This window comes from Zootoca vivipara, chromosome 6, assembly GCF_965207765.1.
Source record: "Zootoca vivipara chromosome 6, rZooViv2.hap1.1, whole genome shotgun sequence".
Taxonomy (NCBI): domain Eukaryota; kingdom Metazoa; phylum Chordata; class Lepidosauria; order Squamata; family Lacertidae; genus Zootoca; species Zootoca vivipara.
In genome coordinates, this window is record NC_142589.1 from 2,746,104 (window position 1) to 2,764,909 (window position 18,806).

General features: G+C 44.6%; 1 protein-coding gene across 1 annotated transcript in view; it reads left to right on the forward strand.

The window, feature by feature from the left end:
- The window catches only part of PROM2 (prominin 2), a 59,669-nt gene extending 45,897 nt beyond the window's left edge, over positions 1–13,772 (forward strand). Inside the window, exons 19-24 of the mRNA XM_035119046.3 lie at positions 2,643–2,723; positions 4,280–4,348; positions 5,628–5,717; positions 7,215–7,321; positions 11,268–11,357; positions 12,592–13,772. Of these exons, the coding sequence (XP_034974937.1) occupies positions 2,643–2,723; positions 4,280–4,348; positions 5,628–5,717; positions 7,215–7,321; positions 11,268–11,331 (411 nt within the window). The 3' untranslated portion in view covers positions 11,332–11,357; positions 12,592–13,772. The remainder of the gene's footprint in view (positions 1–2,642; positions 2,724–4,279; positions 4,349–5,627; positions 5,718–7,214; positions 7,322–11,267; positions 11,358–12,591) is intronic.
- Positions 13,773–18,806: the final 5,034 nt, after the last annotated feature.

An 18,806-nucleotide genomic window follows, 5' to 3' on the forward strand; every position in this document is an offset into this window, starting at 1 on the left:
CCCTCTCTCACTGGGAGGGCATTATTCCATGCTGGTTCTTCTTTAAAAACCTTTTGAGTCAAGCATGGGTCTTGTTCCCCCCCCCCCACTCACTGGGAGTGTTCCATGCCCCTTCCTCTTCTTCTTTAGAATCAATTGCATTGTCCAGGACTAATGAGTGTTCATCTTTCTTCTCTAAACTCTCTGGTGAAATTAATCCTTTTTCAATTTCCACACACTTCTGGTTTATTTTTCCAACCTGTATTGTATTCTGTTGTACTTCACTTCTTAGTTCCTATATCAGTTTCAGGAGTTCCTCGTGAAAATCAGAAAAGTCAGGTTTTATTATGTCTACTGGCATCTTGCTCATCTCAAATTTCATGGAAACAGCAAAGGTTACAAAACAGGAAATGGCGCAGTTCGTATCTCCAAACTTCAAAAACAGAAATTATGTCTGAACTGGTTGCAAACTAGCATTTTCAGTTCTTCTTCATACCTTAATACTCTTATGTCCATTTTCAGAAAGAGCATTTATCAAGCTTCTTATTCACAGCCTTATATTTTGTGCTCTCTTCAATACCGACAGTTCACAACCTCAAAGAGGTAAACAAATTCCTTCCTTTTATGACGTCATAATGGTGGCTCGCTGATCCCTCCAGGGACCTGACTCCAGCTTACAGGGGAACTATCCCCAGTCCAAAGTAATTTTTTTAACAGGGATTTTACTAATTTCAACCCTTCTCCCCTTTACCCTGCCTCAGGGGGAAGGTTTTAAGTCTAATCTTTGGAAATTGAAAGCTTCGTCAATCTTTCTGGGTTCGGGCAAGATAACTGTGTCTCAGTTCACTCAATGGAGAAAATCAACTTCCATTTTTAAATCTCCTCCCGTGGCCATTTTTTCCAAATTAAAAATCCCTTTTCTTTTACTCACAGTGACCAAAGTCCTCAATTCTTTCAAAATTGGAAGAATCCACTGCTCAACAGGCTGTCGGTTCAGAGCTTCACGCTGCGGAGGTAGCGAATCCACTCATAGGCACCCACGTCTCAACTCTGCTCACTCTCGAGGCTCTTAATAGAGCTTACCGGGGAGCAAAGGATACGTTTTGGGGCTCAGCTGAGTCTCCACGCCCCTAGAAAGCTTGATCTGGGGTTCTTTTGGGGGTCTGTGGCACTCTTGCGGCTCCCCCCTCCTTCACAGCGCCAGGAACCCCGGAGCTCGAGGTTTCCTCGCCGCTCAGCGATGGTGGTAGACCGGAATCCTAATCTGTGATCCCATTTCTAATTAGTTTATCTACTAATTAAATTAGTTAAAACTGGCAACCCTGTTGTGCAATCTGGAGCAGGTTTACTCATAAGCAACACGCACTGAGTGCAGTGGGAATTACTCCCTAGCAAGTGTGTTTAAGATTGCAGTTCTGGTAAATTTATTAATGGCCAAGGGGTTTGTACCCACCATCATCCTTAGCATAAATTGCTTATGCTTTTTGCTTTGTTGATTCCTAATTTCCAAATTTTGTAGTCATTGTATCTTTTCTTCCTGCTTCTTTTCTTCCTTCTAGTATCTTCAATAACCAGCAAACTGGGCTTTGTGTGCGTATTATCCATACAATCGCCGTCTTATGTATTAAAACCCTATTGAAAGGAACTCTTCAAATTCTGCGTATCTTTCTAAGCAGCATGCAGTGCTTATTTTACTCTCCATTAGAAGCCTTTGCTTCTATTTAATTAACCATTGAGGGATTTCAGCAAGATCATTCTGTAACTTCATCTTTCAAGGATTGTGACTGTGACAGGGTAATGAAGTGTAATCTAAATTCCACCACAAGCATCTTGCAAAATTATGCACCAACTGGAAAGGTTGATTGGGGGTATTGAACCATAATTACAAAGATAGGAAACTCCTTCCGATAAAAGAAAAGGTTCTGCATTTCCTCCATGTATATGTCAAATACAATATGTATTTTCTATACAGAAAGACTTTCCTGCTACAAAATAGCGTGAAGCCCATGTGTAGACTGTCGTTTGTGCTGGGCTTCTATTATGCTTGTTTTTTGCTGTATGTAAGTCCATTAGTGTGAGTGGTGATGGCTTGTGACTGTGAAACACAAACATGTGCAACCAGCAGGCACGATGATCCACACCTGCCTTTGCCAACCTGGCACCATTCAGATGCTTTGGAGAACATCTGGAGGCACCGCATTAGCAAAGGATGCATTGGAGGGAACTGAGGAAGAAACTGACAGAGGCTGTCACTCTCAGCACCCGCCCCGTACCCCTTGTCACTTCTAGTTTCAGCCTGAGATGCAACAGTCCTGTTGCTCCCACAGGAAGCAGTTATGGCCACCAACCTGGATGGATTCAAAAGAGGCTTGCGCAAATTCACAGAGGAGAGGGCTGTCAATGGCTGCTAGCTACAGTGCTAGCTTCCTGCTGTGCCTCAGAAAGTAATGTTTCTGAATACCAGTTGCAGGAAACCATAGGAGGAGAGAGTGCTCTTGTGCTTGGGTCCTCTTTGCAGGTTTCCCACAGGCATATGGGTGGGCACTGTGGAAACAGGATGCCGGACTAGGTGAGCTATTGACCTGGTCCAGCAACTTTTGTGATGTTCTTATCATTTGTCAGTACTCCCTGTATTGCTAAACTTCTCCCTGCTTCCCTGACAGGCTCAGATAAACAATACCGAGTCTCAGATTGGCCTTATTGAGAAGATGTTCCCCATACAGACTCGGAAAATCCTAAGGCAGGTGAGTAGAAGGAGAGGTGATGCCATTATTCAGCATATTTTGTGGCTGTAACAGAGGGTGAAATATAGGTGTGCACTTGGTGTGCAAGAGCAGCAGCGGTGCTATCAATTGACCTCCTTTGCTGTTGAAATGGTATGTCTTCAGCCAGAGGGCTGTTGCTCCACATGTCATTGTTCTAGGAGGTACACATGACGCCAAGCATGTTCTGCAGCAAGGTAGGTCAAGTGAGCAGGAAACACATCATGCATCAGGTGCTGCACACTTCTGAATTGCACCAGCATATCCTGCTTGTGAAGCCATTTAATTAGCCACTGTGGGAAAGAGTACCGGATTAGATAGTAGGAGAGAAACTTGAAATTGAGCCTGCCTAACTGGTGGCTTTGGAAACAAAACACCAACCAAAATCAGCATTTTTTCTAAATTTTGTAATGCAGTTTTCCAGCCAAGTAATGTCTACAGAAAGGCATATACTAGGGTAAAGTACATGAAAATAGCATTAAAATGTATTATATTACTGAAAGCTGTGTTGCAAAAATATGTATTTTGGGGGAAATTCACAGTAAAATGATTTTTTAACATTGACCTTTTAAAAAATGGTAAACTGATGCTACAAAAATTGAACGTATGACTGCAAAGGTGAGAAACTGAAAGCAACTGAAATTTGTGGCTCCCTACTAGATGGGAGGAGGCCTGTTATATTCATAGACCCTGGTGCAAAAGCTCTCAGTCCAGGACCAGAAATAGGAAGGGGAGAATGGGAGGGAAGCGGCAAAGGTGTTCTCAAAGCACACATAGGCTGTTTGAAACAATAGAGTTGCCAGGTTTATGCCAGCTGCCCCACAGATTTCTGTGGTATAAAACAGAAGCAGCTGAGTGACATGTCCAAGGCCATTTAGTGAACGGATGACTGAAAGAGGATCCTAGGTCTAATGCTGATCATTTGATGGCTGGATCTGTGTTAAAATATTTTTTTGCAAATGGGCAACATGTGCAGTCTGCTTCCAGTAAATGTGAACTGCAACCTAGGTAAAGGTAAAGGGGCCCCTGACCATCAGGTCCAGTCGTGTCCGACTCTGGGGTTGCGCCACTCATCTCGCTCTATAGGTTGAGGGAGCCAGCGTTTGTCCGCAGACAGCTTCCGGGTCATGTGGCCAGCATGACAAAGCTGCTTCTGGCGAACCAGAGCAGCGCACGGAAACACAGTTTACCTTCCCGCCGGAGCGGTCCCTATTTATCTACTTGCATTTTGATGTGCTTTCGAACTGCTAGGTGGGCAGGAGCTGGGACCGAGCAACGGGAGCTCACCCTGTTGCAGGGATTCGAACCGCCGACCTTCTGATCAGCAAGCCCTAGACTCTGTGGTTTAACCCACAGTGCCACCTGGGAACTGCAACCTAGCTAACAACATATATTTGCAACATAATTTTTGTGTAGGAGCTATCTTCCATTTGGAAGATAATGCATTAATTGGTGGAGGAACAGGGGGGGCATCTCTGACTACCCTCTTGGGAAGCACTGGGTGGAGTCCTTCAACCTGCACCTCCTTTTTCCTCCAGGAGCTGGATTGCTTTGTAAGAAAAGAGGTGGGGTACGTCTCACAGTACCTGAAATGGTTGAGGAGCGTGGTAAGTATGAGATTCTTTTGCACCTGAGTGGTGCCTCAGGATTGAGATGATGCTGAACAAAAGTGGCAGCAACCATTGGACAAACCTTGCTTTGGGGCGGGGTGTTGATCAAGTGTATTAGAAGGGCAAGATGTCTGTTGTGGGAAGTTCATCACGAGGGCAGAAGAAGGGAAAGCTGTGTATTAGTAAAAGGGTCAGCTGGATGAAGCCAGCATAATTCAGGAAAGAGGCTTGCAAATGCCAGTTGTTCATTAATTGAGATTTTTAATTCATTCACCAAGTCTCAAGTTGTAGTTTAGGCAGAAGTACGTACAGGTGAAACTTGGAAAATTAGAAAATCATGGAAAGGTGCATTTATTTCAGTAATGCAACTTTAAAGGTGAAACCAGTATATGAGATAAATGCATTACATGCAAAGCAAGATATGTCAAGCCTTTATTTGTTGTAATTGTAATTATTTGTCGTTAGGTGGGTCAATTATAAATGGAATGTAATTAATGAAATGTAATAGCGATGTGTATTTTTGTTTATTTTTGTATTATCATAACTATTTGTTTTATTACTGTGGAATTTCCAAAAAAAAGCATTTGTAAAAAAATTAATAATAATAATAATAATAAGTTGCCTTATTTAAATAAATGCACGTTTTGACGATATTCTAATTTTCCGATCTTCACTTGTAGTTGGGCTGCTTACCAGTAGGGATAGGGGTAAGGTTAAGGTTAAGGGGTAAGGGAGATTAGCACAGTGCTAACACACCAGCAGGAGCACCAGATTGGTTATGCCATGTGTTTGCACCACTGCAACCACCCTACTGCCTCACCTGTTCCCCTTTTCCTCCTGATAAGGACCCACCTGCTGGTGTTAGTGGATCTGCTTCACCTGGTAAGCAGTTTCTGAGTTTTGGTGAAAAAAGAGTGTAAGAAACCTACTCACCTGTATTCTGTCTGGTCACTTCCATTCCAAGTGACCTGTTTTTAAAGCAGTGATTCCAATTTGTTTGTGAGTTATAGGATGCTTCATCAAGCAATTGTTATCCCTCACTTTCCAGTGCATTACCCCTTCATTTTCCTTAGTGCAAATATCCAGGTTTTTGGGGGTAAACAGGTTTGTTGCACAATAATAATAACTTTAATAGTGCAAGCTGAATTTGTCAGTATGTGACTGAATCCTGCCCCAAAATAGTGACAGTCTGGAAGCACCCGGTGAGCCTCATTGGCTCCATGCACTGCTTAAACAAGTTGTGATATGAACAAGCAGTTCTCCTTTTCTGTTCCAGCTAACTGAGGATGTTGCATCATGCAAACCCTTCTCCACTGCTCTAGACAATGGCCGGGTGATCTTGTGTGATCGTATTGCAGATCCCTGGGTAAGTGCTCCAGATAGTTCCTCTACCGAAGCAATGTACAGCCGCTGTCTAAACATTTCTGGCCCTCTTCCTCTCTGCCTTTTGCTTGATGTGTTTCCTCAGATCCAGGGTGTGGCTAATCAGGCCTCCCAGGCCTCCCCACTTGGCCTATGAGGTTGTGACAGGGCAGGTAAGGACAGGGCTAAGGACCCTCTGCAGGCATGCCAGGATTAGGACCCCCACATCCTCTGGACTCCCAAGCAGGAGCTGTAGCCAGTGGCGGAGTTTCATGCTCCGGCACCAGGCGGGAGGAGAGCAGGCGGGGCTGGCGTCCATCCTGGGGGCGGGGCATGCCGGCTGCAGGGGCGTGGCGCCCAGCACGGGCAGGGGGGGCAGCCGTGATGGCACCCTACCGGGATCGTGCTGCTGGGGGTGGTGCGCTCCCCCTGCATTCCTCTTCCTCCGCCAGTGGCTGTAACGCTCCTGACAAAGCCCTAGCCCAGGCATCCCCAAACTTCAGCCCTCCAGATGTTTTGGACTACAATTCCCACCATCCCTGACCACTGGTCCTGTTAGCTAGGGATCATGGGAGTTGTAGGCCAAAACATCTGGAGGGCCGCAGTTTGGGGATGCCTGCCCTAGCCTGACTCACCATTGCTATTGTTTTCCAAAGAAGGTGGCAATGGACAGCCTTCATCAGGGCAGATCCCTGCTTTGATTGAATCTGCGCAGAGTGTGCAAACCTGTGGGAAGCAGGAATGTACATGAGCAGCATTTGGGTGACTTGCACAAAACTCACACAGTGGTTAGACTGTGCCTGGTCTTGAACATTTTTTATAGGGAAGGGTGTGTGTAGAAATTAGCTGAGTTGGAGCATGATTGCTGACAGCAAGGAGTCCCTCTCAGCATCTCTAACACCTCTGGTCAGAGACCTGCACTGGTTGCTGATTCAGTGTGCTAGTATAGAAAACCCTTAAGCTCTTGAAAGCAGTTTACCTGCGAGATTGCCTTTCCCCCACATGCACCTGCTTCAGTCTGTGGAACTGGCACCATTTCAGGTTCCACATGATACTTATTACACACTTGTAAGAAATCGATCTTTCAGTGTGGCAGAGCCCTTTTTTCTTTAGGCACACCTATCCAGACACTCTGGCAGCAGAAGTAGTGTGTTTTAATCTGATTTTAGCTTATCATTGACATTGATTATTTTTGAACGCTTTTTTATTTGTTTTGTAAACCACTTTGAGGTTTCTCTTGACATCCAAAGCGTATATGAATTTTATGGAAGAACGAAATATTGTATGAAAGTAAACTTTGCATTTGGCAATCTGCCCGCTTTTGGCTCTGGCAAGTGTTCCCAGAAGCTTGCCCAGGAGGGAATGAGGCCCCTGGGTTGGGAAAGGTTCCCATCCCTGCCCTCCATAGTAAGAGGTATTTTGCCAGCCATGATGCCCCCCATGTCTTCCCAGAGGATGGAGCCCATCACCAGAGTTTGTCTCTCTGTGTTTCCTCCCCCAGAATGCCTTCTGGTTCAGCCTGGGCTGCTGTGCCTTCTTCCTCCTCCCCAGCATCTTCTTTGCCATCAAGACCACCAAGCATTTTCGTCCCATCAGGCACCGATTAGTGTAAGTGTTGGGCACAGATGCAGGGTGGGCCTTGGGGGCAGCCTTCACATTCGATTCAATTCATCTGCTTATTAGATAATTTATACACCAGCCTTTGCTGTACAACCCCCTGGGTGACCGCCAACAATGAAACAGCATGGAGAAGAAAAGATAAAAGCACAGAAAGAGCAGCCATAAAACCATATTATTTGGCACAGCTGTAGCTCAGTTAGATGCTGTGATGGGAGCGGGGATGGGGACAGGGGGTTCCTGCAGGGGTGACATTGGGAGCAGGGACTACAATCCAGCACCTTGTAAATGACCCATCAGGTGCGGAGGCCTTAAGGTCACCCACAGTGTTTCCTCCCATTCTGTTAAACAGAGAATAAAATTCATTGATTTATAAGAGCCACATATGTCAGCTTGTTGCCATATACCCCATGACCTTATTTAACCTTTTTAATCCATACCTATTTTATTAGCCTTCAGACCTTTTACATGACAGGTGTTCTACCGTCCCTTTTAAAGGTCAGTGTTGCCCCTGTAACACCACTAAGTCTTAGGTGGGGACCGTCATGCAAGTCAATGCAGTATAAATTATCTTCTCATGAGGCTGTTTCCAGGCTAGTCTTTGGAGACCCTCGTGAGTGTATTTATTTTCTTGAGGAGAGCAGGTGGCAAATTTGAAATGTCACTTTTCTCCTCAGATATGTTATAACCTGTTGTTGCCCTTCATGTTGTTGTTGTTTAGTCGTGTCCGACTCTTCGTGACCCCATGGACCAGAGCACGGCAGTTGCCCTTCATAATCTATTGTATTGAGGTTTGCAATTTGGGAGAAATTCTGAGTTGGCCATAATAAACGTCCTACCTTCCCCAAAACAAGCTAATGAGGTGAAACAGCTTCATAAATTTGTATTGTGCTGTGGTGGGGACCCCTCGCTGATCCTCAGTGGGAGTCTGACCTCTTCCTCCTGCCTCCTGATTTCCCTCTGTAACATGGGGGTGTTCCACCCCAGGAGCAAAGGAGCTCCATTAGCTTGCATGGGAATGAACTGAACACTCAGGAATGGGATTTGGAGGGTCAAAAGGGTTGTGCACAGTTTGCACTTGAGCCTTCTGAATGCTTTGGAGTTGAACCCAAGCCAGGCTCAGGTGGACACTTGTACCTTCTCTAGTGCCATAAGGGGAGGACATTCCGTATATAGGGATTGATCCTTGAATACAAATGCCTGAGGACAAAGCACACACAGGCCATTGCCCACAGCAAAGGGCACACATGGACACCAGTAGCTGTGTTTCTCTTTAATACACATAGAAAAGGCAACCTCCACTAGGAGAGCCTCACAAGTGGGCGGGGGGAGTTGCCATTGCACCCAGATCTTTCTTTTGGGCTTCTCATTGGCATCACTCTGGACCAGATTCAACCAAGTAGTCTTGCCAGTAGAAGCCCATGCAAGGACTTCTGCTAGCCCATTGAGTCTTTCCCCTTCCTGCCCCCCTGTGTGCCCCCCAGGTGTACTCTGAGGGATGGCTAGGAGAACCCCTGGAACAGTGCATGGGGGTGGGAAAGGGCAGGTCATGCCATCAGGCAAGCAACAGTGTTTGCCCTGATGGAGCGATTTGCTTAATAAACAGGCTCTTCTTAAGTTCTTATCCCCCCCCCCCCAGCAATGTACATCAAAGCACTTTTTCCCAGCCCTGATAGTGAAGTTGAACCTCTATGTTCAGAAGCCGTATCCTGAGGAGGAAAAGCGGTGGGGAGGTATTGTCTTCTAGCCCTGCCTGTGGGCTTCCGGATGACATCTGGCTGGCCCATGTTCTTTTTAGTATATTTTCTTATAATATGGTTCAGGGTAAAATATTGATCAATTACACTGTGTCCTCCTCTGAACCCCGCTTGTTCTTCATGAATGATGTTGCTACTTTGCAACCAGTCCAATAATTTTTGAAGGAGGAGATACCACATATATAACTTTGAGGAGATGTCTTAACAGCTAATTGGCTGATAGTTTTGAGAATCATTCCAATCCCCTTTCTTATAAATTGGGGAAAGGATATTCATTTTCCACCCAGAGGACATTTGGCCCATGCTGTTTATGGTGGTAAATAAGCCAGCCAGCATAGGCACCCACCAATCTATGCATTCCTTATAGAGCTCAGGTAGAAGCGTATCTTCTTCAGGAGCTTTATTTTATTTATTTTATTCCAGGTAAAGATGGTAACGAGTAAGGCTGCTTGTTCTTGAGCTCTGTGATCTGTTTTAATTTGTTTTTATTTTAAAAAGTTTTAAAGTCAATTGGGTCAGCTGTTAATGTTAATTGCAACATGCAGGCATGGAACAGATCTGTGTTAATCTCTTTTAATTTTGCTTTCACTTTTATGTGTGCTTAAAAGCCTTTTTTTTAAAAAAAAAATGGAGGACAGGCACTGGGATAGCAGTTGTTTTGGCACAGCATTTAGCATTTAGCTGATAAGGAATGGTTGTTGTTTTTTTGGAAGCTCATCCTGACCAAAGGAAAGACTTCAGTTTCTAGGGGAAATTATAGAAAACCAAATTATGATACCTTTAGCTCTCATTTAAGATACCATAATTGGCTAGAAAACATCCAGAATGGTCTTAACCTTCTTTCCTGGAACCTGGCAGGCTGGGGTAATAAAGCTAAGGGTTTTATTTGTATGCTCCAGCAATTTGATATAATATGGTTGCAAGAGAATTGGTTTCACGAACTGACCCCTGCCTCCACAAACACTTACTGTCAAGGGATTGGCTGGATGAGGGAAGTGGGGGGAGGCACCAGCCAGAGAACCCCCAAGGGAAACCCCAGGGGAGGAAGGCTCAGAGCCAGGGGATTAGTGGTGGGACATTGAGGAGAAGTCAGAAGAAAAAGATTGGTGGGAGGAGGCCTGGAAGCTGAAGAGGCAACAGGTTTAGTGAGCAGGAAGAGCCAATGACAGGAAGCAGTTCAGACTCTGCGCTGTAAAGAGGCTGTTGAAGAAGCCAGGGAGTCTCTCTCTCCTCCTGCCACAATCTCCCCTCCCTACTGGTCTCCAAGAATGTGCAGAATGATGAGGAGAGCAGAACAGAAGCCAGAGGTGTGCAGGTGCAGCCTGAGACGGCTTGGGAAACATCTGGGAGACCTTCAGTCCCAGCAACTGGGAAGGGTTGCTGAGGCCACTAGGCAGCAGGGTTTAATTTCATTTCCTTGAATAAAGCGTTAACTTCGCTGGCGCCTGAGATTTGCTTCCGTTTTTGCTGACCTGCGACTTACGCCAGCCCTGACACAGGGTTATAACTCTTTTAGCCAGCCAGCTGTTAATAAATATAAAAATGTTGAGGAAGTGGGAACTTGACTTCCTTTATATCACTTGATTTGGCAGGGGAAGTTTGCATAGCAGATTCTGGAATTCAAAATAATTATATTTTGCCAGCTGACATATTAGAAGCTGGATGCTGGTCTCGATGGGGACAATTCTTGTGCTAAGTAAGTCCCATACTCATAGATAGCTGATAGGGTGAGTGCGTATTGTAGGCTTGCCTTACAATTGTTATTTTTACCTAGTTTTGATTGAAATGTATTAATACCGGTAGATTTTTAAAGCCTTTTTCCGGGCACCAATCCACAAAATTAAATAAATCAAATATTGCAATATATATACAGCACAACATGGATGCTATGAAGAAAGGAAGAAGGAAGACTAGAGCACAATAAGAACATCAAGTATATTCTTCCAACGAATGTAATTTCCCTTCCTTTAGCTTCATCGTAGAATGCAGAATTGCACCTCTCCAATAGTGTTATGGTTCTGTACCTGGGTCAATGTCCTTCTGCTTTACCTTTTGTCTCATTTCCTCAAGGGGTTGGCATTTATTTGTGCATAGCATCACCCTGGTTTCACAACAGGCCTTGTAAGAAAAAGTAACAGTAGCTCCTCTCATTTGTGGTTTTTTTCCCACGTTGTGTCTAGCTCTACTGGATCAGAAGAAACTTACCCCTTCCATATCCCACGAGTCACGTCTCTGCGACTGTAAGCAGCTCCATGTGTTCGGATATCCAGGTGAGAGAGATGTGCTTTCTCTGGGGATCTGTGACCCTGGGCTGCTCATGCACACGTCCATCCCTCTTTCTGCCACAGGATCATCAAGTGCAAAGTTGCCACAATAGCTCAGAGAACACAACTTCTGGGCCCCTTTGCTAGTGTGAGAATCTCAGAGCCACCAAATGCTATTTGACAACATTCAGGTTTCCCAGGCTAAGCTCTTAACATTACAAAAATGGCACCAAGGTAATAATTACTGCTTAAATACTTTCCTTGCTGCTCTCTAGGCATTTGGAAGTGCCTCAGATTCCTGTAGATAAAACTAAAATATTGTGCTCACTGAATCTCTGAATGGCAAGAGACTCCACCAGGTGTTCCTGAGGTTTGGTTTCCTTGGAATGATGTATTTAGGATATATTGTTTTATTTACACACATACACAACATGAGCATAGGATGGAGGGGCTCACAGCATTAACACCCCAACAGATTTTGCTTCCCCATTACAAACTTACTGGCAAAATATACCCCCCTCCCCTGCCTTTTTTGTGACCTCCCCAAAAATCTAGCTAGGACTTTTCCTTCTTCCACAAAGACAAGCCCTGGTTTTAGAGAAAGGCAACTGATATTGGAGCCACCCTCTGCACACACACCCTGCACATCCAGCCCTCTCGAGTCAAGTCACCCTGTGTCTCCTTTCAGTTCAGCCAAAACACACAGACACAGCCCCACTTGTCCTATTGTTCCAACCAGGTGAGGTGGGAAAAGCCCACCTATTTATCTCTATGGCAGCAAGGCTTCCACTACACTGCTGGTGACAGTACTTAGCTGAGTGGCTAAGGCCATTAACTTTACATAGGAACTGGTTTGACCAGTAAGCAGTTTTTTCTACTGGATTCTAAACCTCACAGGCCTGTAAGGGATCCAGTGATATCCAATCCTATAACAATCCCCCCAACCCTATAATGAACTAGTTTTTCTCTCTCCTGTTAAAGTACAATAGATGAAAGTGAGGGTGAGGGGCATTTTGCTGTCTAGGGAACAGAGAGAAGCACACAGAACCTTTAGGACCAGCTGTTCTTCTCTCCACCTTAACTTCTTAAATGGCAGCAGTCATGTCAAGCATGCTCAAATAATCCAGATGGAGTTTCAGACTGAGATTCCTGATGCCTTTCAGAACTCTGCTAAAATCAATTTGGCCTGTCTGTCTATAGAGCCCCTCACCCAAACCGTACTCATGTTTTTCACTTGCAGGAATCACCATGGGAAAATGGCTGGATCCTTCCAAGGGTGGCCCTCCGTGCTGTGTGGGGTTGATACTGAGCTCTTCATGGAAGTGACTTCTCTTGGACTGAAAACTTTTTATCCCATCGCTGTTACTCATCTCATCACAAATTTGCTTTCTTTCCAAGTATCCCTTGCTGATCCTCCTCACTCAAAGAGAGTGAGTAAATGATGGCAAGGCGGCTGATGTCCTCTTAAGCCTTCCTCTTTCTGTTGCAACCTGGTATGAGCCCTACATGGCAACTGGAACCTTTCCAAAGTGAGAGGCATTCAAAACTCTGTTGCCTGTTTCACCACTTGGCAGGTTACTTTTTAATAATAACATAGATGAGACTGAGTAGGGATGGCAGGTTCTGTCGATTTCAGTTCTCACACTTTCTCGTTTTTCAAATCTTAAATTCAGTTCTCCACATTTCTGCAGCACGTCTGCTTTAAAAAAAAAACCCAAAAAATAATTCATCAGCATGTTCCCTGATAAACATAATATTATATGCAGTGTGCTATTTCCCCTAATACAGTGGTGCCTCGCTAGACGAATTTAATTCATTCCACGGGTCTTTTCTTATAACGAAAAATTCATCTAGCGAATCCCATAGGAATGCATTGATTTTTTTTTTTGGATTTTTTTTTCCCCCATAGGAACGCATTAATTGAATTTCAATGCATTCCTATGGGAAACCACGATTCGCTAGACGAATTTTTCATAAAATGAATTCGTCTAGCGAGGCAACCTCCGCTCGAAAAATCCTTTCATTAAGCGGAAATTTCATTAAGCAGGGCATTCGTTAAGCGAGGCACCACTGTATATGTTTTTTTGTAAGCACTCTTTCTTGGAGAACTGCATCACAAAATTTCAAATACGTGAGAATTTTGAGGCACAGCTGTGTTTCAGTTTGCATATTAGATTCAGCTTTGAATTCATCCTGAATCGGTTTCCTTCTCTACTTCTAGGGTAGGAGGAATCCCCCACCTAGCAACCGGCAAGAACTATGGATGTGCAGGTCCACATTGTCAAAAGTATCCATCTCCTCCCCTTATTTATATAAGAAATGGAGAAATGTGGGGTGACGCAGAAAACAGATAGGCAGCATTAAGAGAGAGAGAGAGAGAGAGAGAGAGAGAGAGAGAGAGAGAGAGGGAGAGAAACAAAACAATTTATTCCCCAACCTAGCCTAGAATACACAGCAGCTTCCAGGGTCTGAACCTGAAACCTTCTACATGCAAGGCAGGTGCTCAACCAGCAGCCACTGAGCTGTGTTCCTCCCCCCCATGTTCTCCCTCTGTGACGCTGCATTCCATGTATGCACAAAAGGGGTAACGCGGTGCTTATTTTTAGCAAAAATCTCTCTGCATGCCACACCAGCAAGAAGCAATTCAGGCACTGCTTTCCCCTGGTGCTATGCATGTAGGAGTGTTGCTAAAAATAGACCTGTTATTCTGTCCTTTGGATGTGCATGCCTCTGCATGTGCCACGCAGAAAGAAAATGGCCCACTCCTACATACACATGAAGCTCCTGCCATCGGAGCCCTTTGGGGACAGCAATCCAGCTCGTCTTGTGTATAATAATGGCCCCAATCAGTTTGGAAACGTTGGCCTATTAATAAATAAGACACTCTGAAAAGATGTGGCTATCAAAACTTTCTGTTGCATGTGTGTCTTTGGTGAAGAGCAGGGGGTGACTCGGGAAACCCAAGAATGTAAGAGTACTGAGTCAGACCAGTGGCTCATCTAGCTTAGTATTCCCTACACTGACTGGCAGCAGCTCCCCAGGGTTTGGGACAGAGGCCTTTCCCTGCCCTACAATAGGGACTGAACTTGGGGGTTTCAGGGAGCTGTGGTCTTTCTCCCTCAAGATGTGGAGAGTGTCCTCTGGTTTCAGTCATCCTGTGGTGATAGTTCAGCTGCTTAAGCACTCAGAGTTTCTTACTCTGTTCACAAGTAAGTTTGGCAGATTCAATCCAGAGAGAAGTTTGTCAGGCTCAACTTCTCCTACTATTGCATCATTATCAGGCAAGAGAGGAGAAGCTTGCCATTGTTCTCTCTTGAAAAAAATTAGACATAGCCTTGAGATTTTTGTTAAAAATATATATCATACCAGGATGAAGGCATAACAAGTAGCCATGAACAAATTTCTCATATAAAAAATATATTTTTATTTTTTTATTTTTTTTAAAACATAATTTTTATTGATTTTACAAATTACAAAAGCTGGTACATACATATACACCTTTTCCACCTTCTTCCCACCCCCCTCCATGGGTCCTCCCCTGCCACAGAAGTATCCCACGCAGGTGAACAGTCAGAAGTGGTCCATTTTATGATTGGGTTTCTGTCCTCCTCCCCCTCCCCTGCCCCCGAAGCCCCCCCCCCCCCGCCACCAGGGAGCTCCAGTGAACCAGGGCAGTACGCAGGAGTTCATCCATCCAACCATCTATTGTCATACCAAAAAAAAAATAAAATACAAAAAGAGAAAAAGAGAAAAAAGAGAAGGAAAAAAAAAGACAAAAAGGAAAAAAGACAAAAAAAAAATTCATCATAATTGTTAAATTCATAATTGTTAAACCATATTTTGTGGGCTTCCCCACCCTCCCCCCTTCCCCGGTTTTCCTCCCTTATTTATCATCTTCAACAGTTTCATAGTTCATATTTTATAACATACACCTTTATATCTTGTACCACTTTTAAACTAACTATTATCATTTTCGCCTATTGTCCAATCACTGAGAAATCAAACTCCCATTTTTTCTTCCCGTGCCTAATTTTTACCCCTCTATAGGCCTCCATATTTTCACCTTTTTCCAGAATCAATTCACTTTTTAAACCTATAATTATTCCCAAACTAACCTTACACCCCCCCGAGTACTGGCTCCACCCCACCAATCCAGCAAGTTCCATAGTCAGCAGTCCAGTTATAGTCCTATTAACCCATCCTTACAATCACAACTTCACTTTCCCTTCACCCCACCCCCTGTTTACAGTCTTTTGCCATCCAGGCCTCCATATCAGACCCCTGAGCTTCTTCTCTTCTCTGCTTAATTTTTCCTTCTTCCCTGTGGTCATTCTGGAGTTCCAGTAAGTCCAATCGTGCCCCCCTCGAAGGGGAGGCACTCCATCCAACTTTTTGTAGAGTAAAATCATCATTTTTTTCGTGATGGGCTTCATTTTGTGTTAAGTCATCACAGTCCTCATCATTGTCATTCTCACATTCGGCTTCTTCAGTTTCAAAAGCTTCATCTTCTAAGAAATCATATTCTGCCATCATCATCTGGAATTGTTGCTGTAACACTTGCCGTTGTGTCTCCTCTTGACATAGTTCTATTCTTGCTTCCCACATTAAGGTCAAAACAGTCCGCTGAAACTCAGGCGGGTACTTTTTTGTTGACATAGTTCAGTCCTGTCAAGGTCAAAACTTGTCACATGGGGTGGAATATAATCGCAGTCTATTTTCTCGATCTCATATAAAAAAATATAACCTCCACTGATTAATCTGAAGAACAGGAAAACCCATATTGTATTGAAATTTCTATTTCACCTAACAGTAACAAGCCAGAGGTGCAGATCCTTTTGTCCAAAACATGTGGAGGGCACCAGATGGGTGAAGCTGCCGTACAAAATCCAGAAGTCACTCGTGAGTTTCCAGCACCCCAGTGCCTTCCTGCAAATAAAGCCAGGCAATGAGAAATTCAAAAAAATCTGGAGGTAACTTTCAACAGGGATAATTTCATAAGCATTCCTAAAGTAGTTTAGATGCAGGATCATTACTGATGTGTGCAGTCACACCCTGCTTTGACACAGGACAATAAGTCTTGCTGAGTTTTTTAAGTGTTCAAAACCTATGTAACATGCCTGAGCATGTGCCCATGCCTCCTCACTCCTATAGTATGTTCACATTAGTGGCTTCAAACACACGGAGGTCTTTTTCTCTGCTGCATTTCTACACAAGAGGGGTGGGTGGGTGGGGATGTCTTCCCGACACACACGACCTTTTGGTTTCCCTGCCCCTGCAACCTCCCGCCCCCTGAGGAATTAATGAAACTGTCCTATGCACATGTATACTCAGCTGCGGGCGCATAATGGCTTTCTCAAATGTACACACCATTTGTAAGAAGCAAATTGCAGCTTAAGTTTTCTAGTTGGACTGAAGCTGATTTGAGAAAAAAGGCATCAAACAGCAGTATTTGTGAAGAAACTACAGCATCAATATGGATTGTGGCTAACATCACGCAAATGTGGTTTCAAAACCTAGCAGTGGAAAGTGCAGAGTAAGTGGTCATGTGAACATGCCCTGAAAAACAATGGTCTGTTTCCCAGCCTGAAATTTTCTAGAATACTAAATCTCACTAGATCTGACAACATTTTGTTTTCTCTTAAACTAGCTAAGTGCAGACAATTTTAGCTACCTTCTGGCAGGGCATTTGAATACAACAGCAGTTTTCTCCAGCAGGATTAAATCCGCTGAAAGCTATAATCTGCCAAATGTTTCAGTTTAGTTTGTTATAATCTGGTGGAGCTTTTTCAAGTGGTATTTTTATATCTGGAGATTATTATTTTAAAGGGGGGGGGAGGTTTGTAAAAGGACCTTATGCCAGGCTTTGTCAGCCAGGTGCCCTCCAGATGTTTTAGACTCCGAAATGCCATCAGGTCCAGCCAGGACGGCTGTCCTCCCATCAGTACCAGTGTCGTCATGGCTGGGCTGACTGGAGCTGATGGGAGCTGGAGTCCAACAACATATGGAGAGCGCCTGGCTGGCAATGTCTATTGTACAGTCAAGGCAGTTAAGCATGTGTGTTTTAAAAAAAGAAAATAGTTTTGAAAAGGAAACTAAAAGACATTGCCAGTTTTAAAAAAGGCAGTCCAGAAGAAAACATTTTTCATCCTTTCTTCAGAAAGAGCTGCTTGAAGTCTGCTCCTTTTGTCACTTCTGATGAATGGGCAATTATACTTAATAGTTTGGATAGTGCTCTTTTGTGGAAATGCATTATTCACCCTCCAACACGCTCCTGCTTAAGCAGACCACTGCTCCCTCTCCTTGGCCCTCGATGGCTCATGGCTGTTAACACCTCCAAACCCCTCAGCCAGCTAAAGTCACCAGCTCCCTTAAACAGGAAAGGGGATTCTCTCCTTTGCTGCCTCCAGTACTCCCCTAGAATCCTGTGCAGCACTATTCTAGCCCTCTGTCTGGCCCTTGGGATTCTTCCCAGGCACCCTTACACACACACACACACACACACACACACACACACACTTCTTCACATGGCTGCATGGAGGACACAGAGGGAGCAGTGAGTGTGTGTAGAATCTACCTGCTGTGCAAAGGTAGAGTTGGACCCACCCACTTCTGGCATGTGGCCCTCATAAGGTTCCTCATAAGGGCATGTGGCCCTTGGGCAGAAAAGCTTCCCCCACCCCTTCTCTACAGTGCTGTCTCTTTTACTTCCTTTTCAAATCACTATTCTCATAGCATATATTTTCCATTAAGGCTTTGGATCAACCTCTTAAGTGCTCATCTCAAGCGTTTAAAGAGCATCCCACAATCCCTTTGGCTCAACTCCAATGGCCCCCTTCATCTCCAACAGAAACTGGTCCTCAGCAGATTGTAAGCAGCCTGAGAAAGGGAGTGGTGTGCTTTGGCTTGTGTTGTATGCATAGGATATAGCAGCCACCCCTATTTTGCTGATGGAGGGACTAGGGGTGAGAGAGCTGCTTGCCCATGGCACTCACCGGATTCCTAGACAAACATTGATTCCAAAGCCAGCCAGATCCCAGCACAGTGTTCCAGTGTTCCAGTCTTGGAGTAGAGGAAGCCTTAGCCCTGGGTGGCTCAAGACCATTTTGTGCTTGTGGACAAAGCTGTGTTCTCACGATACATTTAAAGTACATCTTCCCCCTCAAGAGAAGAATCCGGTCATTTCTTCCTTCTAGGGAAGAATCGGTTTCGATTCTCTCTGTTTCTAATTCTTTCATCCAGTTCTCCAAATTTCTGCAGCAATTTGCACTTAACAACAACAACAAACACCTCATGCACATTATTCAGCATTTTGGTTTGAATTTGTCCCAATAAATACATTTTTGTGCACAGGGGCGTAGCCAGGATCAAAACTAGGGGGGGCAAGCCATGGTCGTTCAGGGGCGGGGCCAAGGCACAGAAGGGGAGGGGCCACAAAGTGGGCGGGGCTAAAGGGCC